This window comes from Daldinia decipiens (assembly GCF_022478715.1).
Source record: "Daldinia decipiens strain CBS 113046 unplaced genomic scaffold F4813scaffold_9, whole genome shotgun sequence".
Lineage (NCBI taxonomy): Eukaryota > Fungi > Ascomycota > Sordariomycetes > Xylariales > Hypoxylaceae > Daldinia > Daldinia decipiens.
The window spans coordinates 249,066-275,222 of NW_026054552.1; the positions used below are offsets into that span (position 1 = coordinate 249,066).

Below are 26,157 nucleotides of genomic sequence, written 5' to 3' on the forward strand. Positions count from 1 at the left end.
ATGTTAATGGTAATAATTGATCTTTAAATTTCCTTATTATATATATAGATAAATACATATAATAACAATAATTTCTTAATAATAAAAACGTTAAATTTAAAAACTAAAAATTTACTACATCTTTTAATAATTAAATTAATAATAATATTATATTTAAATAACTTTATAAAATTTTTTTAAAAAAAACGAAACCATTAAATTGTTAATAATAGTAATTATTAATCCTTAATAATTATAATAATTATATTATAATAAAATTTTTTTAAAAATACTTTATAAATAAAATTTATATTATCTTTATCTTGATATATTTATTATACGTCTTATAGGTTATTAACGTAAATATATTTTTATTAATAAAATAAAATTATTGTTATAAACTTATTAAAATATATTAATTATATTATATTTTTAATCTCGATAAAAAGAAATTTATTATAACTTATTAAATAATACAAAAAAAATATTTAATTAAATATAATATATTAGTTAATTAAAAAACTATAGAAATCTATTTTAAAAATTGAAATAAGCTATTAAATTACCAGCTTATACTCTAAAAAACTTCTAATATTACCCTAATTTCCTTAAACTTTATTTTTAATTTAAAAAAACTTAATTTTATCGAAAATATAGCTTTAATTCCTTTAATAACGCCTTTAAATTTACAAAATATTAATATTTTAGCTAAAAAATTATTTAAAATCGATATAATATTTATTAAATTTATAACAAAACTTTTATTTAATAAAATTGGTAAGGTTTTTAATAAAACTACTATAAAATTAACTATAATAAAGACCTACGCCAAATATTTAAAAAAGACATTAATAAATATAAAACTATAAAAACGACACAAAATATTACCTAACCCAAATTTAACGTTTATAAATATTAAAACTATTATAAAAAAAAAAAGTAATTAAAAGCTTAAGAATTAAGTAATATAGTTATAATTAATAATTCCAACATTAATTTAAAAAATAAAGCTTTATTAATTAAATTAATAGTAGAAAATTATATTATTATTAAAATATAATAAATTATAAATTAATTAAATTTAATTTAATTAAATAACGTTAAATTAAAATTAAAATATTTATTTTGAAGGTTTAAAAATTTGAGGTGGCCCCCACTAGGGTGGCCCCCGTAAGGGTGCTTTGACTTAATAGCAATCTAGGCGCACAGCTGGCTGACGGTTTAAAAGGGGCCCATATACGAAGTTAAACCCCATACGCCGAGGAAGAGGTGGGATCGACACGGCATCCCGGTGGACATCGATCTTGAAGATGACCGCGGTATATCGGCCGGGAGCTTGCATCTAGACGTACCAGAAGAGTCGATCTCGTACCCCTGCTACGCTCTGTTCCTGGATCCCTCGAAAGCGCTAATCCTGCGAACTAATAAGCTGGAAGCTAAGCGGAATGAAGACGGAACTAAAGACCTAAATGTTCTCGTCTCTAAGCCAGTTCTGACGACCTCTGATGTCAATCGCAACATAGCCGAGCATCCGGAGATGAAAACTTTTGTTTTCCAAGCCATGCACCAAGTTGTTCGCATCGGAATAAAAAGTTTTATCAAAGAGCCGACGAAGAATAAAGACTATTTTGAAAATGAAGATGAGAAGGAACCGGAGTTGTGGGACGAGGCAAAGCAGGGAAAGCTGACACTAGATAAGATCCTACATGTCGAGGGAGACCAGTCGTGGGGGCTGGTTACAAAGGATGATCCCCAAATATGGGTAACAATAGTGTAATCAATCATATTTGAATTCTGCTATATAATCCAATCACAGAGGCTCATTGGTTAAGCTTCCTAACCCCTTGCCCAGTAGTAATCGCCTTCGCTAATGTGAAATAAGATACTCATAGCCGTACTCTAGATTTAGTATAGGTGATCAGTCCGGGTGTTACAACGAAACTCGCCCAGAACCGAGTAGTAAGGAACCGCATTCATCCTTCATTCCTCCGAAACTCTCCAGACGAGCTTCTCTCCGCTCACCCCTCCCGTTCGAAGTAATTCCAACGCCTTGGTAGCCCTCTCCAGCAGGGTACGTCCTTCAACTACGCGGATGCGATTCGGTACCACGTGGCCGGCAGCCAGCATCTGAGGCATAATCTCTAGTTGTAGTTTTTCCTTGAAGAGAGGGTTCTAATTGGTCAGGTTATGGTTAGTTCATGCCGACCTTTCGGAAAATTGGAAAGGGGTAAGACGTACTCTCCAGTAAAAGAACGTTCGCACGCCGCGTACATTGACGCCTTCTGCCCACTGAGCGCTGGTGCTTGCATCCATCGAGTACTCGGGTACTTCTGTCTCCGTTGCGTGCTTCAAGATGACCGGTAGCATAATCGCGACAGTCGTACCGCTCTGGGCGATCTTGGAAATTGGACCAACCGATCCATCTTGTGAGCCGATGCAGTCGACTATCAGTGGAAAAGCCGGGGAATCCCCTTTCTTATATGCCTTCAGTAAGTCATCTACTATTGTTGGACTTCTATAGTCAAAGGCTTCTTCGACGCCTAAATTCTTCAGGAATTCGTGATGGCGTGGCGATGCGGTCGCAATCAAGTGACGGTAACCATAGAACTTCAGTACTTGGATAGTAAGTTGTCCTACCGAGGACGCAGCACCCCATATCAAGATGGAGTCATCAGCCCTAGGTGGGACGTAGCCTTCGGGCTTCGGCCACGGAGTAGGGAGTCCCAAGTCAGTGGATATGGTATTAAAAGCTGTGACGAAGTTCTCTGGAATCGTAACAGCCTCTTCCATCGAGAAGTTATCGGGGATCTGTCGATATATTAGCTTTTATACCATAATAGGTTTGGTCTTGTCTTCAGAAATGTCACGAACCTTTCCAAAAACCCATTCAGGAGCAGTGGCGTACTCCTGATGACTTTTCCACTTCGGTTGCTGATGAGCAAAACCAATCACTCTATCACCAACTCGCAAGTGTTTTACATTAGGACCAACTTCGACAACAGTGCCAGCTGAGGTTGATCCAGTTCTATATGGCGTTTCTATCAAGAGCCCACCGTCTGCCTGATGAAGGTCTAGGGGTGTAGAAGCCGTCCACTTGACGTGGACACGGACTTCGTCGCCTACTGGCGAGATCGTAGGGAATTGATGGATTTCATAGGGGGCTCGGGGAGCCACTATGACAAGACCGTTATGTGTTGGAGTTGTCATGGCGTATTTCTTAAATTCCTACCAACGTATCAATGGGATATTGAGTTAGTCTATGTTGCTGCCGCTGAATGGTTCATTTCAGTTCTGCGAAAACAGCTTCGGCTTTATATTCGAAGACCTGCTTACAAATGTTACCTCCTTTCTAGAAAGAGTGAGTGTATTTATAATCGATAGTATGGGGCTGTTGTATACATAGGTAGTTATATAGAATCATTTACACTAATCCTGTTTTGGGTTGTAGCACTCATGATTCTAGCTAACATGTTGTTTGAAAGTTTTAAAGAGTTTAGGTAATAGTATGATCAAATAATAGAGTAAAAAAATCATGAAAAAGTCATTTAAGCCGAGTACCTACATACTTAATGTTCTATCTCGAGTAAGTAATGTTGTTCCTTGAATATTCTACAAGTTTCGATTGCTCTTTTGACCGGTCGACACACGATAGCCCCGCTCTTGCTTGTTAACACGATGGGAAATATTTGATAGTCAATTCCTATTGTTTAATATTAGTATAATCATGTAATTTATTTAATTTAATTTATGTAGCTTGAAACATGTTATGCCTGTCTTTTTGGGTTAGACCGAGACATTTTATGTGGAAGTTAAGGATAAGTTGTTCTGCCCGCATATACTAATACTATGATAACTCATTGATACTATGAAGAACTACCTATACTTAAACTCTGTAATACAATTCGGATGTGTACCTCTGCGTTGCTTGGGACATATGTTACATGAAAGAGTTAAGATATTATAATTCGTTATTATTAAACACGATTTAGTAGTACAAGTGCTATGAGTTAGATATCAAACATTTTTCCTGGTTCCTAAACTCCATTCCACATCTCTTCTTAATACGCAACTTGTGCGTTAAGCCCAGCTAATTCTCTTTCAAAGTTCCTATGTTGCGAAACTTGGTACCAGAACTTCTCCAAGAGTCCTGCTGCCTCCTTTGCGATCGTAACGGTCTCCTTCAAATTGTTAGGGGACACATTACTCATGGTAACGACGCCATATGACTCAACCGCCTGCTCATTTCTCGACACCTGAATCTCTGGTAATGCGAATGCCAATTTGAATAACTCGACTGCTTCGCCTGTACCTCCAATGGCCTTCAGATGTCCGAAAGCTTCGCGGAGCCAATGCAAAGCACGGCCGCTCTTAGAAAGAGTCTTGATCGATTCAGCACCGCCAGGAACGAATACTGCATCGAACATGGTGGACCGCATGCCTTCGAGGTGGTGGTCGGGTTTCACACCACTACCTGGTGTCTTTGATGCACCAGCTGGGAATATCTCGGACCTGCGTGTCCCAATAGTGAAGGGCAATGCACTAGACGCTTTGACCCCAGCCTTAACAGCGCTGTAGACAGTATTGTCAAAGCCGTCTGCAATAATAATAGCAATGCGTCGGCTAGCAATCGTCGGCTTTGCTGGCGGGAATTCAAGCTGGCTAAGCTTACTAGCTTTCTTGCCGTGGTTCGGTCTGGTTCCCTTCTCGGGCTTCGGTCCTCCGACCAGTTCGGCTACAGTCTGAGCAAGTGCCAAATCGATATCGGCTAATCGTTGAGTCATGCGCTCGTAGACAATTGGATCGTCGCAGTGGTCTAGTTCGAATGAGAATGCGGCGGCAACGTGGTTCTTCTCAGGTTCGGATAAGCTGTTATAGAACAATTGGGCCTGGTTGTAATGCTCTCGGAATTTTACACTCTTGGCTCGCGCTTTGATACCTTGGACATTGAAGGGAGGCTCCGGGTATGCCCCTTCTTGTGCAGTGGCCGGTGGCCGTGCCTCGAATCTGTTGGGCCAGTAGTTAACTTGTCCTTTGGTGATAGTGTGTCTCCCTTGGCCATCACGGTTGAAGTTCATAACGGGGCAGACCGGCTTGTTAATAGGAAGTTCTTGCCAGTTGATTCCAAGACGGGATAGCTGTGTATCGAAGTAGCTAAAGCTACGTCCTTGCAATAGAGGATCGTCCGAATGAGTAATTCCAGGAACCATGTGCGATGTGCAGAATGCAACCTGTTCGGTCTGAGGGAAATATTCATCCACGTTTCTGTTAAGTTCGAGCTCGCCAATGTATCGGACCGGGATAAGGTCCTCGGGCCAAAGCTTCGTCGCGTCGAGAATATCAAAATCAAATTCGTGCTCTCGAGACTCTGGGATCACCTGAATGCCGAACTTCCACTTTGGATAAGCGCCATTCTCAATCGCCTCCCATAAATCCTTGCGATGGAAGTCGGGATCTTGACCTGCTATCTTCAAGGCCTCATCCCAAACTAACGAGTGAACACCTAGGTCGGGCGTGAAGTGGAATTTGACGAAGTGACGCTCGCCCTTTTTGTTAACTAGAACAAAAGTGTTTACACCAAAGCCCTGCATCATCCTATATGATCGCGGAATCGTTCGGTCTGACATCGTCCACATAAACATGTGGGTAGCCTCGGTATGCATAAACACGAAATCCCAGAAGTTGTTGTGAGCTGACTGGGCCTGCGGTACCTCATTGTGAGGCTCGGGCTTCACAGAGTGAATAACATCCGGGAATTTGATAGAGTCCTGTATAAAGAAAACCGGGATATTGTTTCCAACGATATCCCAGTTGCCCTCTTGCGTATAAAACTTGACGGCAAACCCACGCACATCACGTACGGTATCGGCGCTACCGCGAGACCCTGCTACGGTGGAGAATCGAACAAAAACAGGCGTCTCACGAGAGGTATCCGTAAGAATTCCTGCCATTGACACGTCCTCGGCGCTCTCGAATAATCGGAAGTTGCCGAATGCACCAGCACCTCGTGCATGGACAACCCGTTCGGGAATTCGTTCGTGGTCAAATCTGTGAATCTGTAGTAGAGGTTAGTGATAGTTCAAGCAATGGAAGCAAGTAGTCATAACCGACTTTTTCTCTACCAAACGAGTCCTCTAGAAGCATAGGACCCGTCTTATCATTAGTAGTTACTCGTAACCATTCGTCGACATTGCCTATCTTGATGCCAAAGTCGGAAGTAATCCTATCCTTGGGCGACACCGTCTGGGTGACGGTGTCAAGGTCAGCGACCTTGCGGCCTTTCTCTCCGCCAACCATACTTTTTACTTTGTCTGCTGTATCTGATAGGATACTCGATGACATAAGGGGCAGTTAGGCGAAACCAAGTCAGGGGGATTCAATAAGTTACGGTGAAGAAGAGCAGAAGAGCAGAAGAGGAACCGGGAAACTTTGCGGATGCGTCTACATCTCCTTCTTGTACTAGAAATGTAGATTTCTTACTGCCGCATCTGTCCGCATTTCCAAGAGGACCTCAAGTGGTCACCATCTCACATAGAATTGAGAATTGTGCATGTCGTTGACGTCAAGAAATCATCACGACCGCGAAAAGGGCTGAGTTAAGACTGAATGCCGAGCTATGTGTGGATATAGTAAAGCGATATAGTGGATTGATTTGCCAATTCGCAAGTGAACCCCGAGTGTTTCATACAATAATCAAAAGTGTTGATGTAATATATGATACCTAGAGTAGCCATCTCGTCATATCCCTGTCATCTTGAGCTGGACCGTTGCAAGAATGAACCAATCACAAAGGCCATATTAGAACGCGACCACCACATCGGGAAAGCTCGGTTATCTGCCGAGACTACGTAGCATCACGGTCAACCGGGCGCCCAATTACTCGGCAGGAATTAGTGATGATGGATCTGGACATGGCAATAAACGTGGCGTTTTCAGGGGCAAGTGTTCCTAACTTATGGCTCAATGGACTATTCTAATTGGCCAATCCCTGAGTGTGCAGTACTTCGTACAATATATTTATCAAGAGATATTCTGGAAAAGAAATCACCACATATAGGGAGACCTTTAATTCATTTATGTCCAATGCCGCGTGGTTAAGCCGAAGAGGGGTTTATAAAAGAAACCTCCACGATATACCCCCTTGCACTGCGTTTTATTCATTGTCAAGCTTTACTAGAGTAGGTATACCCATCAGAGCAGTATTTTGAAGCAATTCGACTAGTTAATATGATTGAAGAATATATGTTAAGTATAAGAATTGTGTCCTCTGCTTCTACCATGATGACTTGAATATCACTCTAATTTTGGCTTCTAATATGGAGAAGATTCGTTAAGGCATGACAAATCTTATATAGCAATCTATTATTTCAACCCTCTTAAATACACAAACGCTGGAAAACTGGATGGCGAGACCAACGATCCACAACCACCAAACATGGCAAACGAGGGTTTAGGTTTGAACTACCAAGAATTCCCATAGGAAAAGAACATTGTCTATTAGCACTTAAGACAGCTTGAAAATCAACCATCGGATACAGCACGTGAGAAAAATAAACTTAAGTCATAAGATACTTATTTTTACGGAGTAGATATTAAATCACCTACGAGTACCATGCGAAAACGCCGTTCGCTTCCCCAGCCTTGCCCGGGTATCATAAGAAAACAAAAAGCCATTGATCCGGATTCATGTATCCGCGACGTCCCTGCCCCGACCCCATCTTAATAGCCCTCCTAATGAAATATCATACACCGTTATCGCCCAAGCTTCCTAGTGTACCTAACCATCATGATCAAGATAGCTCCTCTATGACCCACTTGTATTGCCGCTCTTGAAGCCGCGCCGTTATCCAGACTTCTTTGTGACTACTAGTATCCATTGGGTACCAACTAGCACCGCTTTATTGTTGCATATGGTAACCTGATGGACCCGGGGTATAGAACTGATTCTGGGTCGATGGATTCGCCTGAGGTACGAATTCGAGCATGTTAGATTGCCCCTGGGCTATCACGTTGTGTAGCTGGCCACCAAAAGAAGTTGGTACCGTGGGATTGAAATTGTACGGATTCGTGGCATTCTGAATTTGGCTGAATCCATTGGATTGTATGGCTTCAGCTTGCGGTAACCCCATGTCTAAATTAAAGTCCACTGGTATATCTCCGTTACCAGCGGTCGATGTTAGATTTGGGTGCCATCCGTATGGCGTATAATCTGACGAAGCATTGCTGTTACCCGGGAGAGAATAAGGCAAGGGTACGTCAGGTCCTACAACTGAGTTAGGATCTTGGCTATACAGATCTTCCGTGGGAGAGAGTGTGGGTTGCATCAGGAGGGTATTCATGTTACTGGGAGCATACCCCGCTGGAGCCTCCTGATGTCCCTGCGACAGACCCTCCGTATATCCAGTATAACTTGGATCCGACTGGAATATATTCTCTCCCGTGTCTATGTTTTCCCCTGTGTCGCTATCCGTCTGGCTATCCTTTTTTCTTCTGTCACTTTGTGCGTCTAAGTGACCAGGAGTCTTGTTACGCTTCGGATCACGGCCACGCTTCTTGGTAGTCGAAATTTTGTTTTCGAAGGCTGTAGATCGTTTCTTGACGTTTCCGTAGATTTGACCATTTCGATCTACAAGTTCTCCGCTCTTGGTTGCCTTGATACCATTTTCTTGGGCGACTCGAATCCCAATGGCGTTCTGAACGTCACGCTCTCCGTTCAGCTTTCGGTTCGTGGCCTTTTGCTTTTAGAGTGTCAGCCATATTCTCCTTGAGTAATCTTGCATCGGACTTACGTTAAGCTCCGTTCTTGGACGCCAAGCAAGACGGTGTTTGAAAGTAGCATCTTTGAAGAGGGAAATAACAACATCCTTAGACAACTAAACCGGTAAGTGTTAAGACAATAACAATCTCAGGGGATCATGAAACATACTCTAAGGGCGTCGCAAACTGCTTGGAACCTCTCCATAAAGGATCCGTACGAGTTATACGGGGGCTCCTTGCAATAGAGGTAGTTTGGAAGCCTACACTGTCCTACCTGTGCGTCGCGTGTCGACATCTGGACTAATATTAGCATGGGGACTCGATTCAAGGTTGTATAATCTTACCAATAAAGGCCAGAGAGCCAACTCAAACTCCAGGTCAGCATAATTCCCTTGCCGGAGACGCCTGACGCTCTGTGAGCCGTCAGGTTCGTACGTCTGGCTGCAATCATGCGCAGCTTCGAATAGCAGCTTCACTAGTTGCTGCTGACTATGAGAATCGGCTGGGAAGTCAGAACAATCACCCCTTGGGCGATTGTGTATTTTCAAGTATTGATCGTTGACTTGGCGAAAATGACCAAAGTCACGAATTAATCCTTGATAGGTGCCGCTATTTGAAGACATCATCTGCTCCATTTGCACCTGACCAGCTCCATTCATCTCTGTGCCCGACGTAGGTAACATAGCTGTGCCCATACTCCTTGACACTGTCTCGGGCATTTCCATCTGCGGGTACACGTTGGTGTTATAGTTATAGGAAGGAGCCGAGGTAGGGCATAGAGGATTTCTGTACTGTTCCTCCAGCTGAGTGATATAACGAGCCTGGCCGTTGGAGAACATGGTTTTCAAAGGGGTAGCAAGTCGGTGAAGCGATCTGGTGGAGCAAGTTGGAAATGTGTAGGTGCTAAAAGTGAGGTAATGAGTAGATGGAGACGGCAGATAGGCATTGGGTAGAGAAGAATGAATATCGGACGAATATTAGGGCATTTGTTTAGAGTATGAAGGGAATGGGTAGCCTCCAGTAGAGACGGGGGGTTGAGGGGTTCTGGTTTATATTAAATTTAAAAGAGAACGACTTACTCTAGGGAATTGTGACACGAGTAGCGGCTATGCTGTGTCGTGTAAGCAAAAGCAAGGGTGGCAAGGATATGAGCAAGTAGGATAGCAAAGAGGAAAGAAGAGCAATTGGTGATTGAGCAAAGCTGTGGACGACGAGTTAGAAGATGGGATGAACAACACGGGACTTGCCTAGGTTTATATGTGTGACCTTAGTCCCCACGAAGGGGGTAGAATAGAAGGCACACCTCCCAATTCGGAAGTTATCGTGAGTAACTTCAACAGGAGTAGAACAATACTAGTAATGAACATGACGCAGGGAGGTTTCGATGCCTGCCAATCACAAGGCTGAAAGTCTACTAGAATTTCTTCAAGGGCTAGTAATTGGACCTGATGGTAATTCGAGCGTAATGGATATTATCTGGTGACTTGGTGCTTTATCTGAACAAACGACATTATGTTCGATAATCTAGAAGAGTATATGTGCGCTAATATCGTGGACCCACGTCTTCCCGAGGCTGTGATTTGGCAATGTCACATACTAATGGGATGAATTCGACAGAGCTAAAGCAGGATTCAACAGAGAGAAGGAACACATTGGTCACAGGAGCCAATGGAACAGCAGAGTGATTCTGGTGGTCAGTAAGGTCTATCTAGGGTAATCTGATATTATGGTCCATGATGGGGAGATGTTGAAGTGTTTATTTAATTGAATGAATTTTTCGTCATCTCTAAGGAAGAAACTGAATTGGAATAGACAACTATCCTGACGAGTGGTCTCTGACGAAGAGAGAAACCCGACGGGAGTGTGAAAACGAAGTACTACACAATCCTTAATAATCGCTAGCCTTGTGATTCAGTTATCCAGAAAGGGGGGTGAGGCTAGATAAACTGTCATCATACGGACCAAGGCATAGCAAAACTTGCCCGGTAGGAATCTGAATACTGAACGTGTTGGGGAGTTCTACTTTTCATAGACAAGGAAATAATATGTGAAACGGAATTATCATTAATTTAATATATTAGGAGAAGATATAAGGCAATGGCACAAGGTTTTTCTTTTCTTTTTTGAAGAAAGAAAACCCCCAGGACGAAAAGATTGAGGGGTACTGAGAAGCAATTATTTCACGGTCGTAGTACATTTACCTCCTAAGGCGTCATGTGTTCATTTAGATTTGAGAGGTTAAGTAGTAGTAAATTCCCTTCAGATATTTTATGGGGTGATGTTAGTAATTCTGTGTCGACGATATCATGTTTGCTATTTCTGGTGTTTACCCCTTTATGTTTACCCCTTTATTTATGATCCAACCAAGTGAGTCAGGCAGGACCAATAGCATACTTGCGCTTTATGCCTTTTCAACAAATTGCCCATGGTGCCAGAGAAAATGGATTCGGATTTAACAGAAAGGACTTTCTAGCTCCCTTAGGGCTAGGTATCTGTTCACATCCTAAATTTCCAATTCGAATCCATGAGTTGTCGAAGTTGTATTAGTAGCATTAGTTAGTAGCTTTTTAAACTTCACTATTTACCTACCTATGCACATGTAAACACCTGACACCACCTGACGTGTGTGGTGATCCACTTGGCTACTGCTAGTACACAGGTAGGTTAGGTATGTAATACTTCCAAATTTGAAATCGATCCATATTGGAAAAACCTTGAACGTTTCACATTTTGGACTTACTTTGTGCTCCATCCAAAACCTAAAGCCCTTTCTTCAGAGTTTTTACGAAAAGGATAGCACATAAGGGAGCCATTCTTCTTCCAAATTCACAGAAACGTGTCTAGATGGGCTATGGAAACTTCAAACAGACAAATAATCATGATATTGCAAACGTAACAACCTATGACCACATACAACTCAGGAGCTTCAGTTTATTCACCAGGTTAAAGGAATTTATTAAAATCAATGGCCTCTGACGTTTTTACTTTTTGCTAAACCAAACAATAGACGCAAGCAAATTATTAAGGTAATTTATTTGACGGTTACCTACCATAGTCAGCTCTCAGGCGGTTTCGTAAAGGGAATCCGGTAAGTCCACGTCAGGTAGGGTTAACTTTTGTCGCAGCCACCACTGTGGAAAAGGAAACTCGTCCTGGTTTGATATCGTCACGATTTTATGCAGTTTTAACCAAGTGGCCTACAATTAATTTTCTTGGATAATAAAGAATGTATTGACTATCAACGTTATGCGTTATAGCAATATGGGTATCTTGCACCTGCAACCCCCGTTTTAAAGGAAGTGTAGATCTATGAAATCTAGTTCTGGCCCAGTCTAGGTCCAGTCTGTCTAACCAGTCTACCATCGAAATTGGTATGGAGCGAATCTGGCTCCAGTGACCTCGTTAATCGAAGCATTATCAAGTTTATGCACCTGTGGTCGTTGTTATGATCGTCAACCATATTATTGGTACCAACTAGAAGCAGTACAAGGAGTCAATAGACCCTTAGTTCTCAATCTCCTCGCGACTTCCAGCCTCATCGCTCTTCTCGCTCTTTTCACTGAGAGCCTTCTCATGAACCACACCAGCAGGGCCAGCAGAACGAGCCGCACCCCTAGCGGCAACATCGATAAGTCCGTACTTAAGAGCTTCTTGTTCAACCTCCTCAGGACTGAGAAGAGGTAGTTCTTCCGCAGCCTTGACATAAGACTTCTTCTCTACAAATCCCTTAGCGAAGATGATGTCAATCTCTTCGAGCGATCGCTTAGCTGTTTCGGGGTAGAAGAACCAGATGATGGGCAAGAAGCAAGCGTTAACAACGGCAAAGAACAGATAAGTGCCCCAGCCAATGTTGCTAATCATAATTGGCGTAATCATGACGATAAGGACTGTTAACAACTGATTAGTTACCTGACACATGTAAAAGAAAGGGGGAAGAGATTGACAAGCTTTGCCCGACGACTATTAGGGCGACGAGCTAGTGTCATGAAAAAGCAATAAGATCTAAGTCAGTACATACAGTTGAATAGCCAGTTCGTGCAAGTCGAGGTAGCGTTCGCCTTCGCACGGGTCTTGATGGGGTTGATCTCAGCGGGGTACAACCAGGGGAGCGGGAGCCAAGTCGCGCCAAATGAGGCGATGTAGGTCTGTTAATAAACTGTTAGCAAATACCATGTGGTTAACACATCCCATGAACAGAAAACTTACGAAAAGACCGACAGCTGCACCCTTAGCTGCGTTAGATGCTTGACCGGGAATATGAGGACCAGGAATAAGGCAAGCGAATGTGAGAACCATCGACAGGCACTGTCCGACAGTTCCGTAAAGGAATAACTTTCGTCGGCCAACCCGCTCGATGATAAACCAAGAGGTCGTAGCAAAGATAGCGTAGACGATCATGTTCACGCCACCCATGAGCAATGCCATGTTCTCGTCGCCCGGAGTGATGCTGTCCTCAAACAGAATGGGGAAGTAGTAAATAACAGCGTTGCAACCGCCAATTTGCTGCATCAACTGACTGCTGGAGCCAAGCAACATACGTCGGAAATGCTGAGTCTTGCCACCAGTGAAGAGGGCTTTGATCGGGGTGCTCTTCTGGCCGGAGAAACCACTGGCACGAATGGAGTCCAAGATGATGTCTCGTTCCGTGTGAGTCTCCTCGCTGCCCATCTCAAAACCTCGCAGGGCCGAGATGACAGTCTCAGCATCCTCATACCGCTCGTGGGTGAGAAGCCAACGGGGACTTTCGGGTAGGAAAATCATAGAAATGCACACGAAAAGACCGAAAATGATCTGGAAAGCGATAGGGAAACGCCATGAAAGGTCCTCGGAACCAAAGCTGCAGCCATAGTCGATCCAGTACGCAATCACAGTACCAAATGCGATAATACCGCCTTCGATACAGATGAGCAAACCTCGGTTGGAGGTTCTACTACATTCAGCTATAAAAATAAAAATATTAGAATTAATAAAAATCAATACAAAAATATAGAAATCCACATAGAGCCGCGCGGGAGTTACGTACCTTGATAAGTCGGAATAGTGGAGGTGTTGATACCGTTGCCGACGCCAGTGACGACTCTGCCAATAATAAATTGAGCTAGCGGTTGGTGGCCCGGGAACGAAGTGACTTGAATTGTGGCGCCGATAATCATGATGAATCCTCCTAGTATCATTGCCTTCCTTCTGCCCAGTAAATCACCGACTCCGAGAATGAACATGGCGCCAATGAGACATCCGATCTCGTAAATGGCGGTGACAAGACCTTGCATAGTCGGATTGCCTTTTACTTCTGTGAAGACATTTGAGAAATGGGTTGAGCCAATGATACCGCTCATTCTAGAACCAGGTTAGTATTTCTTTTTTTTTCTTTTTATAATTATGCCAAAGTAGGGTTAATTGGGACATGGTACGAGCCGTGTGCGACAATGTCGTAGTCGATGAACATGCGCAGGTAGCATCGTAGGGGAATTTTGGGTTGTATTGCAACTTACACTCCTTGATCGTAACCGAATAGCAAAAACCCGGTGGTAGCCACCGTACTGACCATCATGGACAACGACCGGCCCTGAAGGCCCATGTACGTCGGCGTTGTTCCCGGCGCCGCCGCCATGTTGAATTATACGGTTCGGAGATTAGTAGAAAGAGCCAACTCGTTGTAAAAATCCCGAGGGTTCACACAATTATGCAGGCGGATCTAGGTAACAAGATCTCTCTGATGGTGGCTTCGGCGAAAATGAGGGGTGAAATTTGACCGGCTCCGGATTTTCAATCTAGTACCAGACTGAAGGGACGCATGGAGGTGTGGGAGTAAGACCTGGAGAGTCCGGAGAAGGGCGGGCCTGACCCTCATATAAATGATGGAGAAATGATCCAAGTTTGTTTGCTGACAAAGGTCATTAGACACGCAGACACCTTGACACTGTATGCAGACAAAGCCAAGGAAATCAAAAAGGCTCGTGAGAGGTGGAACTAGACCACGCAGGCCACGCTAAACTGTACGTTTGCACGAGAAATACAGATGGTTACAGATGGCTACAACTACAAAGGTGGTACTAAGGCTAGCTCTCAGACTCATTATGGATCTTTGAACCACTCTTGAACCACGCTTGAACCAAGCTTTTGTCTATGCGTACCAGTTGGCCAGTTGGGATTACAACTCTGCAAGGCCCTGCATGCCTGTTGGACCGGGGCCGAGTTAACCGCTGATCTTGCCGATCTCTAAAAACTTTCCCTTTGACTACATTTAGCTACCTTTGTTAAACATGGTTGTTGGTGGAGTCGAGTCCCAATACGTTTATACGGCTGGTTTCCGTGTTAGGCATGTTTCCACCTGTCATGGTATGGCAACCGGAGAGATGAGGTCATGTTCTTAGTATCCTAGCACGTCCTAGCATTGTCCGTCATTGTCCCATTATTCCCTCGGTTCGGCTAAGAGGATGCTAAGAGTAAGATTTGGCTTTGGGCTGAGCTAACTGGTTGAATTCAGGGGGCCCAGCGGCATTCCCCCATGTAAGGCATGCAAGGTAACGGAATGGCTTGCCTTAGATACCTAAAAATGATACGCTAGAATCGGTCTAGTCCACAGTCCGTTTAGTTTGTCTTCAGTCCCTTCACTCAGTTGGGCCAGTCAAAGTTCAATTTAGCAAAAGTCGCCGAGAAAGCTTTGTTGTAAAAGGGAGATGTTGTAATGTCATACATGATACACGAGGTTGCGTGTTATATTTCTTTGCTGTGAATAAAAACATGATGAAAAGGCTACGCAATAAGTGGAATCGAGGGTCGTGGTCTACCTAAAGAATGACTTATCGACAAAGATTTAAAAAAGGGTGTGCAAGATCCTGACTCCTGAGCTGACGCAGAACTATTATATACGAAGTACAATATGTAAAATCATCAACTGTACATTTGTGGCGTTTTCGGCTTTCCCGAGTAAGTACAACCGGCTAACTGATATCTGATCGTCACCGACTATTTCCGTTGCCGTTCCTTGAATCCTTCAAATCTCCAAATCTATGCGGGGGTTAGGAACGACTTTTTCCCCCTCGATGGGTCCTTGCAACTTCTTGGGGGTACCCCAGGCTTTTCCACCTTTCCTAACCCGTTCCCACCTCGCCTCGGGTCCCAAGAAGCCAGGATTACCAAGGCAAGGGGGCCCTACCTACATACGTATCTACCACAGCAGAAACCCCCGCTGTAACCGCACACCGTGGTTTTACGTGGGGCTCCAGAGTGGATGATAGAGTGGATGATTTAGTGGAGGTTTATTTCCACTACACGCGCAATACCCAACGATATCAACGATATCCAGCAATCCTCCACCTTCAGGGTCCACAATCGCCATCTAATAGCCCTATTTCCCGGCCAGAGTTCGGTGAGATATTCCAAGGTCTTACCTCGTTGGAAAGATGCAGCGCGGATGATACAGCCTGCATGAATTCTCAAGTATTACAACTAAAAAAAAAAATCCCATGCGCGTCACATGAGTGAGAACTGACGAGACTTGTACATAAGAGATTATGGTTGGAAGAAACTCGCAATCATATGCCCTCCTTCCCCAAACGCACCGACAATCGCCTAGTTATACTCAAACAGGAAGATGATGTTCAAGAGCTGCCAAACTAGCAGAGACGCGACGCCGCTGCGTGTTGATCTGAAGGTTGGCTGGCTGTAAATCCACGCGGCTACATTGTTCTTCCAAGTCTACGGGATGAGCTAAAGCACGATTTGTCCCGGCCGGTATCTCGCGTCAGGCTATGTACAAGCATGCACTAAAATTCTTGTCGATCGACATCAATCATGGTCGGTGGCTTTTCTGTTTGCCAGAATCGAGTTAGTATGAAACATATAATTTGAAATAAATTCCACAACATTAGCTAAAATCTCAAAAAAGAAAAAAAAACAATAATAATATTAACTAAGTTCACGATGTTTACAAAGATCCGTACATAGCAATTAGTAATAAGAGGAACGGGAAATAAAAAGTACGATTTTTATTAAAATTTGTAAGAAATATTCGCCAGGTCCGAGGGGAAAAAGACCTCCTCGTGTTTATTTGGAGAAAAGACAGGCAAGTTTCAGCTCTTCAAATTTCTCGTTATAGTAAGCCGGAGGATAGATAGATCTTCATTCTAACCAAGAGTGATAGAAAAGGGGTACACATGGTATATATAATACGAGCACTCCAATACGCGGCGCTTAAGATGGCTTGACAACGTGAAAATGAAGTCATTATGCATACGAAGGATTCTTGCGAACATTAAAAATTCGAGCTATCACATGCTTATCTTAATGCTTTTTTTACTAACTATGTACGAATGAATAATATGTGGATAAGGGCTCGTATGTAGTATAGTGTATACACATACACAGATCTAGATATTACGAATAATACAATGCACGTGGGACGGAGGTAACTGTCCCCCTTACATCCTTACGACGTGTAACGGGCCACCAAACTTCCCCAGGACCCTGTGAAATCTGGCTGTGTGAGGATGTTGGTTCCGTCCCCGAGACGGAGAGCCGTCCGAGTGCTCTTGGAGCATATGCCGTATGCCTTGAGGTTTGCGGGTGTCTGGGCAATCCAATGCATGTAGTCTACCGTAAAAATTAGCAGCTGATGCAGGAAATAGGAGATTAAATCACTTCTTAACTTACCCTGGCAATCTCCCGAACATCCCTGGTTGGACGGGCCGCTAAAGAAGGCCCAGGATGCGGATGCGTACGTGTATATATCGGAGCCGCCTTGGATGTAGTTTGCGAACCCCATTCGACATCTAGTATCTCCACCACTACACCATGAGAAATCCGGGTCTCCCCAGTTCTTCACATCCGCTGTCCAGGGAGCTGGCGGTGTTTGCTGAACGTTATCGCCCTGGTCATAGTTCGTTTCCGACTGCAGCAAGCTAACCATGACGTTTTTCGCGTTCCGCAAGTTGAGCTGATATAGCCACCAATGTTCACTGCCGAGCGCGTGGAGCCAGGTGCCTTTGGTAGACTCGACAAGAGCGCCGCCTTTCGCAGCTATATTGCAACCGCCGCTCCCCTCGGTGAAGTGGTCGGCAACCCAATTCCATACATTTTCAACGTACACCGATGAGCCAGAAGTGAAATGTAATCCAAGGAATGCCGCCTGACATTCGTGACTCGGATCGCCGCAAGCGTTAGCAAGCGCAGACGCTCCGAGCGTGCCACCGACGGTAATTAGCGAGTTCCACAAGGCCACGTCCCCGGGAGACGAGCCTGCAATGTTAAATTGTAGAATGATGGCACCAGGAAGGACATCGGAGACAGTGAACCGCATGTCTTGGATCTGAGCCGTTCCAACGTCGCCATTTTTGCCGACAGAGACAACCGGTCTCGGATTAGCCGAGTCCTTGAACTTGGCGCCGTTACCAGTGATCGTCGCCCAAGCTTCGCCAACAATACGCGAGCCTTTCGGGATGATTAATGTATCGTCTACTCTATACTTGCCGAATGGGAAATAAGCAATCTTGTTATTATCTGCTGCATGTTGTAATACTTGGTTAAGCACCCCCGACTCGTCCACACTGTTGTCTCCCAGTACTTTGTGACCGCCGTTTTGGGCCGAGTCTTTCACGTTGATAAAGTCCGAGACAGGGTTCTTGGCATAGTTGGGAGCGGGGACAACTGGATACCTGCCATTCGGTGCCAAAGCAGCGGGTCGGTTCAATGATGAGGACACGGGGCCGTAGATAGGATTTCTGTTCACGGTGTTTCCATATGAATAGTTATCCACATGACTTTTAGGACCCAGTGCTGTGTCTCCTCGCACATGAGCAATATCCGAGTTAGTATCTTTGTCCAGGTTCTCGATTAGGAATGATGGGTATCCTATTGGCCTGTTGTTAGTCTTTGTCAACCTGACACTGTGTTACGAAGGGGCTGCGATCGTATCTTGGGTCTCGCGAATAAAACGCATTGAAAGATATGCAGTAGAGAAATTATAAGGGTCAACCCCGTGGGGTCAGCCCTTAGTAAGGACGACGATCACTGACCTGAAGTTATGAAAGTTACGCCGGAATTGATGGATTTTGTGTCAATAAGTGCAACCCACGGGGCACCGCCATCATGCTGAACTGCGGTTCCGACGGTTTCAAACGTCGCGCCGATAATGCTAATAGTATTCCCGCCGTTTATCAGCATACCGACCGTGTTTTCGTGAAAATAAATACTCTTGTAAAGGGCTTGCTGATGACCATTATGCCAAATCCCGTTCTTGATCGACTTTGTTAGTAACGTTCCCACCATGTCAACAGGAAGAGGGTGTTATGCTATGTAATTACCTGTCCGCGTTCGACTCGAACGTCAGCTAGACCGAGAGTAGAGCCCCTCGTAAGTTGGATACCAGTATGTCCCTTGCCGTTAACAGATGATGCCATAACAATTCTGACATTCTGCAACTGTGCTGCTTGGGCAACTCCCCAGCCGAGTGCAGTAAATTCGTTACCTAGTAATCATTATTAGAAACAGATCCGAACACTCGTCATAATGCCAAAATAATATTACCTCCTGGAATACTAGTAGTGTCAAGTATTATATTTTTAATCCCAACCGCAAAGGAAAGTTCCCCCCTCCCACCAGTTCCCGGATCCTGACCTTTAACACAGTTAGAAAAGTCCACACCCTCTTCTTATATCAGGACAGGCTTACCGGACAGGAGGGTTTGCTCTCCCGAGAAACCGGCTGCAGCTTTGATTGTAGGCGGCTGACTGAAGTTAGTGGGCATAGGCTAGAGGTAACTTATACACTCACGTTTGTGGCATCACCCATGAGAATAGTATCGGTGTTCATACGAATGGTCTCGCTGACTTCGTACGTCCCAGGTGGGATATAGACTACCTAATTATACCTTAGCCGACGATCAATAACCTTCATAGAAACCTCATACCCTTGGTTGAGACGCCAACCATTGAGAATGCCGCGTATTACCACTTCCCGCGTCTTTTATGGCGTTCGCGATACCAGGGCCATCGCCGGGATTCACAGCAATATATACGGGATAGCTGTAGTCGTCGCCCAGGTCCGGCGCATAGCCGCGAGCCTGGCCTGTGTGGTCCATATTGGCATACCAGAAGCTAGTAGCCCTCTTGGAGATGGTTTCGGTATCTCCTGTACCCCATGGGATACTGTAGCATGAAACCCTCCCCAGCAGAGCAGCAACGAAAAGCTTGAGGACAGCCATATCGAATATTCGTTAATGTATGAGCCTATGTTGAGACTCAGCAAGCTACCTAAGCTAAAATATTTACCTCGCAAAGCTAGCGAGTGAAGTTATATATGTGAGGTGCATTGGGCCAAACACTGGCGGCACTTCTAACGGGGCTGATGAGGATGAGGGCCGCATACGAGCTTTGCATTCGGAAGCTACTTTTGATGACGCCAGCAACACCTAGGGTCATGAATATTCATACAATCTAGTAGTTGAAACTGTGCTAGAGGTTCATGATGGCGTCGGATTTATTTGATTACAAAGAAGTCGAATGAAGCTCAGCATTTACTCATATGCCTACCTAAGGTACATATGTAAGACTTACGGCAATTGAAGATGACATTTCACCTTGTGGGGAGTGGTTGTTGTATTGTCCTTTCCCAATAGCCGTATTTGATTTATGGTTGTCCATTATTGTTTCCATAATAGTTAGCTCCATTATCCAATAAGGAGGGCACATTGCATCCGGTCAGCTGAAGTCACTCCGCCGCATTAATTACATCTATCTCACTTTACCTCTCACCGTGGCATTGATCACACCCCCTGAATCTTATGGGAGATTTTGACCTTGCGTAAACTGGTCAATAGTTCAATGATTTATTCACTTGTTCACCTTAATATATTGATGCAGATCATATAGAAATAGCCTACTTCACGTCATGATGGCATATCCTCTGAAAGACTTCAGTTGGTTATGGTACATCGCAAAGAGAGCTGCTACATATGTTCTACGGACAATTTAGCGAAAGAGTTACTCCGAGTCTACTACATTTCAAGGTAGCGGCCACCGCTATGTAGCTATTATAAGGTAGGTGGATTTGCAGTAGCCCGATATAGAACTAGACCTTCCCTTTCGAAGATTGCCAAGGCAAGGGAACGTAGCAAATTGAGCTAACTTTAGATTTAGATTCGACGATAACTACCCCTATACTTAGGTAGGTTATATACTTAGGTAGGTACCTAACCTATCCATGCAATCCTGTGTCAATATTATGCATTCGAAGCTTTTTATTCTACGAACCCTTCAATTCTAATTTCTGAGGATCAAACGCAAGCATTGTGTTATATTCTAATAGCCAAATTCATACATCTTTGATTAAATAGTTGAAATGTTTTAATACTAATTACCTACCTAACCGGCCTAGGTATATATTGCTTGTCTTGTTACTATCTTCTAATAATGTTTAAACTTGTACAAACCGAAAATAGCAGTTATTCATCCAGCTAGCTGATTTATAATGATTCTACTATTATTAGTTAGATACTTCTCTTACTAAACTTGCGGAACTGGTGCGCTATACGGTCACCTATTATATGAGTTGACAAATATTAAAGCAAACTGGGTCAATAGAACGTATTGAATAGTTACCAACCTTGCTGAACATTGGCTAGGAAGTATCCTCCCGAGAAGATCACCATGCTTAGAAGTTCTGACTCAGATACGAAACTATTATGCACGCATGATTTAATAAGTTTGACATCGACGATGAGCTTCATGATTAATCAAGACCAAAGATACATACGTAGTACTGGGTTTTATCAAGTTTCCACGCTAATCAATTTAGGTAACCTACCTAAGCTGCCTGATAGATTGCACAAACCCTCGACGACAGTTTTCACGTCCTCAAATTGTTTGCTTCTCTAGCAAACGTATAGTTATCCGCTTACCCGTTTTGATACTAAGAACCAGCAATTCGGCATCGCCCCGTTCTTGGTTTCTTGTGCAACAGAAATGTGTTAAGTATACTAGCTTCTAGGAATTAATCTGCTTTATGTCGATCTGTGCAGTCTGAAAATGTAGGGAGACTCTATTAGTCTAGGAGAGGTTCATTAGGTAGGTCATGGGTTGGTTAGAGTACAATGGTTTGTCTTCTTCTTGACTCCGACTGAAGCTACACCGACCGAAAGAATCGAACGGACCATGGTAATCTTGGTAATATCACGTCAAGGATAAGTGTTTTCTAGCATATTAAAACGTATCCCTGTCGTCGGGTTCTTAAGGCATTTATATTAAGCTTATGATACTTTCCTTGGAACCTACTAGGTTAGACTCTTGTCACCGGATTGACATCTTCAACCTCATCTAGCTGTAATGACCTATATCAAGATAAAATAAAGATATAATTTTACAACGATGTTGCCATCCTCCATAGTATATAATAGGGACCATCCCAACTTTAGAATTACTTCCCAGCTCGGCCACCATACTGTATCACAACCCGTTCGTTACCTGTAAAAAAAAAAGAGGGGGGGACGCCTACTGCAGTTTAATCTTCGATGGGACGAATTAGTCCGTATTGATCCATATAGAGTGGCTTGGTAGATGTAGTTATGTAGCTGTATGTCCAAGTTAACATAATGAATGACTAGTGGCAACGGGGAGTACCTAGGCGTAAATAGAGAAGCAAAAATGATTGATACTTACGTGCATCGTCCGTCATTCTCGCGGTCAAAGCCCCCTCTCATAGCCCAGAGGCTCTCCATTTTGAGTCGATGCGGATTCTTCGGTTTGCCCTCGGCAATCCGTTTCTTCTCGAAGTAGACATAAGCAGCATAGAAGACCGGACTGGTGCAGCCAGAATTGGCACCTTTCTTGCCACGGAAATCGGCCAGTTGCTTCGACTGGAAACATTTGCCTTTGGGCTGTCTGAGTTGTGCATATATATCACGGCAAAACTGTGCGGCGGTCAAACCCGGTGTTTTGAGATGCGCGTTGATCTTCCTGCGAACTTCGTCGCATGTGTCGTATACTGGAACAGAGTCGGTCTCTTCACCAGGTAGAGTAATATTGCTAATATCCGTCCCGGAAACTGGTGGCACTGTCACCTTGCTGGCGCCACTGGACCTAGCGGCAGCGGCTGCTTCGGTCTTCTGTCGCTTTTTCACATCTGGCATCTTGAGACCAGCGATCTCTCGCTGTTTGAACCATTTCCAGGCGCTATAATAAACGGAACTTCCGGCCCCATCCATGCTTCCCCTCTTAGATAGAAATAAGTTAAGGCTTCTAAAGTTGCTGCCGATGGCATCGCAGAACTCGCCTTTCTTCATGATGTCGCTATCCAAAAGCTTGTTGATTTTGCCTCTTACTTGATTACAACTCATATCCATAAACATATGATCAGTTTCGATGTGGGAAAGGTCCTGCTTGTATGCGGCAATGTCATCGTCTAGCGACGTCTCCGACTTGCGTTTCTTGCCAGCGGTAGCAGCGACCTTCGGGGCCGGTACAATGGCTTCGGTCACGGGAGGTCCGGCAGCGGGAGGTTGTCCGGTAGCCTTCTTGCCCGACGGCGGAAGAATGGGAGTCTGGTTTGCCCGACTACTGGCATCTTGAAGGGCTGGCCGCGCCGCCTATATTTTCGTTAATGACTTAGAACTATCTTATTAAATGCGGGGCTTACTTTACCACAGAGTCTTTAGTTGCCATAATTGTAGCTCCTGAAGTTTATCGTTTTAAGCTTGGTTTAAGATTATAACTAATGATAACTGTAAGTTAAAAATCTATAGTTATATTTTGTTGTAGGACTACCAAACATAATATTATGTACACAACACACACAATATAAAGACGCGACAGTTTACATCGAGATCACTACGCGACAACGCGGTGGTTCGTGCTGAACAGGGCCAAGCTTTGACGCTAACGATGAATTGACGTCACTTAAACATCATTAAGATCAATAATCAAGATGATCAAGATGATCTAACTAAACGATAATCCTAAACCTTCCATATGAATACAATCCAAACACGCTTTCCTAGCATATCTATAACCCAACGCCAATCTTCATATATCATACATAATAGCTCTTGAATTATTTATCGGAGGCGGCGGTTCTGCTTAGCGCCGTTGCGCTTCTTTAAGCGATAGGTGATTGCCCGCTTGCGTGCAGCAGGGGACTGTGTAAAAGCCGCTGAGCCTCCAAACGGTCCTGCAATGGCTTGGTTTCGAACTCTCACGATGCAGACGTTCTGAGCGTCACCGACGGTAGCGTCGCAGGTCATCCCCTCGGGCATCTGTACGGTCAAAGGAAAGTCCGTATTAGTGGCCGTGGATAGTCCTAGGAAACCTAGGCCCGGAACATCCTGAGTTACTTCGGCGGTCTTGAACGCGTTAGGGTCCTGACCGCCCGAGGTTCCGTCGACGGCGGCCTCCATCGGACCAGCACCATCTTGGTTGATTTGTCGGAATGTCATGGTGATTGAACCATCATCCGCACATGTAGGGAGACCCGACGTGGCACCCTGTCCAGCCGTGGCGGCAACCGAGGTTTCTTCAGGCGTCTCGGTCTTGTTGCCCGCGCCGGTCTTAGCTTTGTTACTACTAGTGCGACCACCAGTAAGCCCTGAAAGCAAGTCGCTCAGTCCTCGAGGGGAGGAGGTGCTCTTCTTTGCTACGTTCCCCGGAATGTTGTCCTCCACACCGGTGGCAGCAGCAGAACCATTGTTGGTTGGAACCGTTGTGCCTGCTCCCATGAAACTCTGGATCATGACGGCGGCGTCGATGGGTCCGTTACCTTGGGTCCGGCCCAGAGCACTCGCCTTGCCCGATTCTATCTCACGATCTCTGATGATTGCTGTATCGGCCTGTGACCCGCAAGAGTTGGAACTGCAGTCTCGGGGCGTACCATCGGCAACTATTTCTAATCAGTACACAACGTCAAAAACACGGGATGGATTCTTAACATACCGCTCAGTCCGGGCATCACTACGCCATTTGCTCCTTTGATAGATGTCACAAGACCGTGACTATAAACAGTGGCAAGAAGGCTGGAAGTAGCAATAAGTGAGTACCGCATTTTGACGACTTGGGGAGTTAATAAACAGGAATTATGACGTTAAAAATATACCACCAGGGCTGTCCTCAAGACAATAGAAGGGAATTGTGGATTAAATGGATAGTAGTTGGAGGTTTTGGTGTGGTGCAGACAAGAGTAGAATTGCTGAACTGCGATTCATTTCGAGTCTTATATACACCATTTTGGCTGAAGCAAGTTCTTTGGCCTGCAGCAGGTCGTGCGTCTCAATATCAGTTACACCAGCCATCATGCCGACTTTGAACCAACAGCTTCTATTTTGCGTGAAATATCGTCCGAAGTTTCCGAAACGATGGACAAAACAGAGAGAAATAGTTTCGTATCCAATCGCATTCCAGCATCTAGATGTTCCCACTTTTCAGATCTAACTAGATGATCGCCTCCTTAGCTTTAAGACAAGCATTTATACTCATTAAGGCTTAGCTATGATAATGCGTGAAGCTATCACGTTTCGAACTATCCGAGTCCTCTCAAGGGCGCTAGAAAAGACATGGAATCTAGCAACTTTTTAGAATCACGTTTACATAGCATCGATATACCTAGCGCAGAACGCCAAGTCCCTTAAAAAATTTTATTTTTTTATTTTGGAGAACCAGGACGACCCTAATTGAATAGTTATCGAAATAATCTCTTAATAATACCGTACAGTTATATTTAATTGCAGTCTAATAACTACCTGACCTTCATGTTTTTTCATCATTCTTTTTATATTTTATGTCTCTTTTACGGCCATGTCCCAACGCAACTACCGCTCGCCAAGAGAATTCTGAGGCTCTCAGGTTGAGACACTGTAGCAAGGGCTCAAACATCCCCTGGGAAAATCTGTTTCTGGGGAGACTAAAACTAAGATGATTAGCCAATCGGCGAAGCCTTCTTTACTCGCATCAATACCTCTTTTAGACCCTGTTCCGAATTCTGTTATCGGAGGAGGGGTAATGTTATTAGCAACCCTAAGCAAGTTACATCATCTCCTTATATTCTACGCATACTATGATGTGCTGCTACCGATGCGGTTAACGGGAACCTGCCCTTGAGGAGATCTTTGCGAATCCCGAGGATCATTTGAGATTGCTGGGCTCCCAGCCAATATGTATCAGATATCCCAGTCCCGTCCATCAGCCAGTCAGAGCCTTAGCTAAAGTCCCATAGTCTAGGGACTTGATTATAAACAATTCAATACACACGATGGCGGTTTAGATTGTACCAATCGCAACACTTGCCAGTTTTTGGCGCATTGGTCTCAGATCTGCTGTCTCCACGATTACCACCGTGGCACAAAGTAACATATCGAATCGGGTATGATACATAGGTACCTAACAGGTAGGTATATTGGAAATGCTACCTACCTTGCTGTCAACTTAAAACCAACCATATATG

General features: G+C 44.1%; 8 protein-coding genes across 8 annotated transcripts; 1 reads left to right on the forward strand and 7 right to left on the reverse strand.

Annotated features, from left to right (window-relative positions):
* F4813DRAFT_401520 (uncharacterized protein) lies at positions 1-1,819 on the forward strand (the record flags this gene model as incomplete). The annotated part of the gene is made up of 2 exons (XM_049248417.1): positions 1-9; positions 1,208-1,819. The coding sequence occupies 2 exons, from the start codon at positions 1-3 to the stop codon at positions 1,754-1,756; spliced, it is 558 nt and encodes a 185-aa protein (XP_049101396.1). The 3' UTR covers positions 1,757-1,819.
* A 3-nt stretch (positions 1,820-1,822) lies between these two features.
* On the reverse strand, positions 1,823-3,447 carry F4813DRAFT_352974 (GroES-like protein). The gene is made up of 3 exons (XM_049242568.1): positions 2,851-3,447; positions 2,218-2,787; positions 1,823-2,151 (listed from the first exon to the last, which is right to left on the reverse strand). The coding sequence occupies exons 1-3, from the start codon at positions 3,184-3,186 to the stop codon at positions 1,960-1,962; spliced, it is 1,098 nt and encodes a 365-aa protein (XP_049101397.1). The 5' UTR covers positions 3,187-3,447; the 3' UTR covers positions 1,823-1,959.
* Positions 3,448-3,978: 531 nt separating this feature from the next.
* On the reverse strand, positions 3,979-6,661 carry F4813DRAFT_333675 (catalase). Its single transcript, XM_049241160.1, has 2 exons — positions 6,088-6,661; positions 3,979-6,032 (listed from the first exon to the last, which is right to left on the reverse strand). The coding sequence occupies exons 1-2, from the start codon at positions 6,316-6,318 to the stop codon at positions 4,038-4,040; spliced, it is 2,226 nt and encodes a 741-aa protein (XP_049101398.1). The 5' UTR covers positions 6,319-6,661; the 3' UTR covers positions 3,979-4,037.
* Positions 6,662-7,874: 1,213 nt separating this feature from the next.
* On the reverse strand, positions 7,875-9,572 carry F4813DRAFT_387549 (uncharacterized protein; the record flags this gene model as incomplete). The annotated part of the gene is made up of 4 exons (XM_049246569.1): positions 7,875-8,714; positions 8,766-8,849; positions 8,903-9,028; positions 9,078-9,572. The coding sequence occupies 4 exons, from the start codon at positions 9,570-9,572 to the stop codon at positions 7,875-7,877; spliced, it is 1,545 nt and encodes a 514-aa protein (XP_049101399.1).
* A 2,665-nt stretch (positions 9,573-12,237) lies between these two features.
* Positions 12,238-14,344, reverse strand: F4813DRAFT_387550 (general substrate transporter; the record flags this gene model as incomplete). The annotated part of the gene is made up of 5 exons (XM_049246570.1): positions 12,238-12,620; positions 12,752-12,878; positions 12,940-13,673; positions 13,757-14,070; positions 14,226-14,344. 5 exons carry the CDS (start codon positions 14,342-14,344, stop codon positions 12,238-12,240), a joined length of 1,677 nt encoding a protein of 558 aa, XP_049101400.1.
* Positions 14,345-17,164: 2,820 nt separating this feature from the next.
* F4813DRAFT_379756 (glycoside hydrolase family 55 protein) lies at positions 17,165-19,936 on the reverse strand (the record flags this gene model as incomplete). The annotated part of the gene is made up of 8 exons (XM_049245495.1): positions 17,165-17,328; positions 17,389-18,585; positions 18,750-18,969; positions 19,038-19,201; positions 19,261-19,350; positions 19,405-19,459; positions 19,507-19,593; positions 19,643-19,936. 8 exons carry the CDS (start codon positions 19,934-19,936, stop codon positions 17,165-17,167), a joined length of 2,271 nt encoding a protein of 756 aa, XP_049101401.1.
* A 2,017-nt stretch (positions 19,937-21,953) lies between these two features.
* Positions 21,954-23,523, reverse strand: F4813DRAFT_352989 (uncharacterized protein). Its single transcript, XM_049242570.1, has 3 exons — positions 23,370-23,523; positions 22,389-23,314; positions 21,954-22,300 (listed from the first exon to the last, which is right to left on the reverse strand). Exons 1-3 carry the CDS (start codon positions 23,388-23,390, stop codon positions 22,231-22,233), a joined length of 1,017 nt encoding a protein of 338 aa, XP_049101402.1. The 5' UTR covers positions 23,391-23,523; the 3' UTR covers positions 21,954-22,230.
* A 54-nt stretch (positions 23,524-23,577) lies between these two features.
* F4813DRAFT_352992 (uncharacterized protein) lies at positions 23,578-25,426 on the reverse strand. Its single transcript, XM_049242571.1, has 2 exons — positions 24,654-25,426; positions 23,578-24,600 (listed from the first exon to the last, which is right to left on the reverse strand). The coding sequence occupies exons 1-2, from the start codon at positions 24,760-24,762 to the stop codon at positions 23,783-23,785; spliced, it is 927 nt and encodes a 308-aa protein (XP_049101403.1). The 5' UTR covers positions 24,763-25,426; the 3' UTR covers positions 23,578-23,782.
* Positions 25,427-26,157: the final 731 nt, after the last annotated feature.

Coding starts and splice junctions, on each gene's coding strand:
- F4813DRAFT_352974 (XM_049242568.1), bottom strand. CDS start 3,186: ATGACAACTCCAACACATAACGGTCTTGTCATAGTGGCTCCCCGAGCC. Junction 2,788..2,850: donor CTGAATGGGTTTTTGGAAAG/GTTCGTGACATT, acceptor ATATATCGACAG/ATCCCCGATAACTTCTCGAT. Junction 2,152..2,217: donor GAACGTTCTTTTACTGGAGA/GTACGTCTTACC, acceptor CTGACCAATTAG/AACCCTCTCTTCAAGGAAAA.
- F4813DRAFT_333675 (XM_049241160.1), bottom strand. CDS start 6,318: ATGTCATCGAGTATCCTATCAGATACAGCAGACAAAGTAAAAAGTATG. Junction 6,033..6,087: donor ACTCGTTTGGTAGAGAAAAA/GTCGGTTATGAC, acceptor CCTCTACTACAG/ATTCACAGATTTGACCACGA.
- F4813DRAFT_352989 (XM_049242570.1), bottom strand. CDS start 23,390: ATGGCAACTAAAGACTCTGTG. Junction 23,315..23,369: donor TGGCAACTAAAGACTCTGTG/GTAAAGTAAGCC, acceptor ACGAAAATATAG/GCGGCGCGGCCAGCCCTTCA. Junction 22,301..22,388: donor GAGAATGACGGACGATGCAC/GTAAGTATCAAT, acceptor TTGGACATACAG/CTACATAACTACATCTACCA.
- F4813DRAFT_352992 (XM_049242571.1), bottom strand. CDS start 24,762: ATGCGGTACTCACTTATTGCTACTTCCAGCCTTCTTGCCACTGTTTAT. Junction 24,601..24,653: donor AGTGATGCCCGGACTGAGCG/GTATGTTAAGAA, acceptor GATTAGAAATAG/TTGCCGATGGTACGCCCCGA.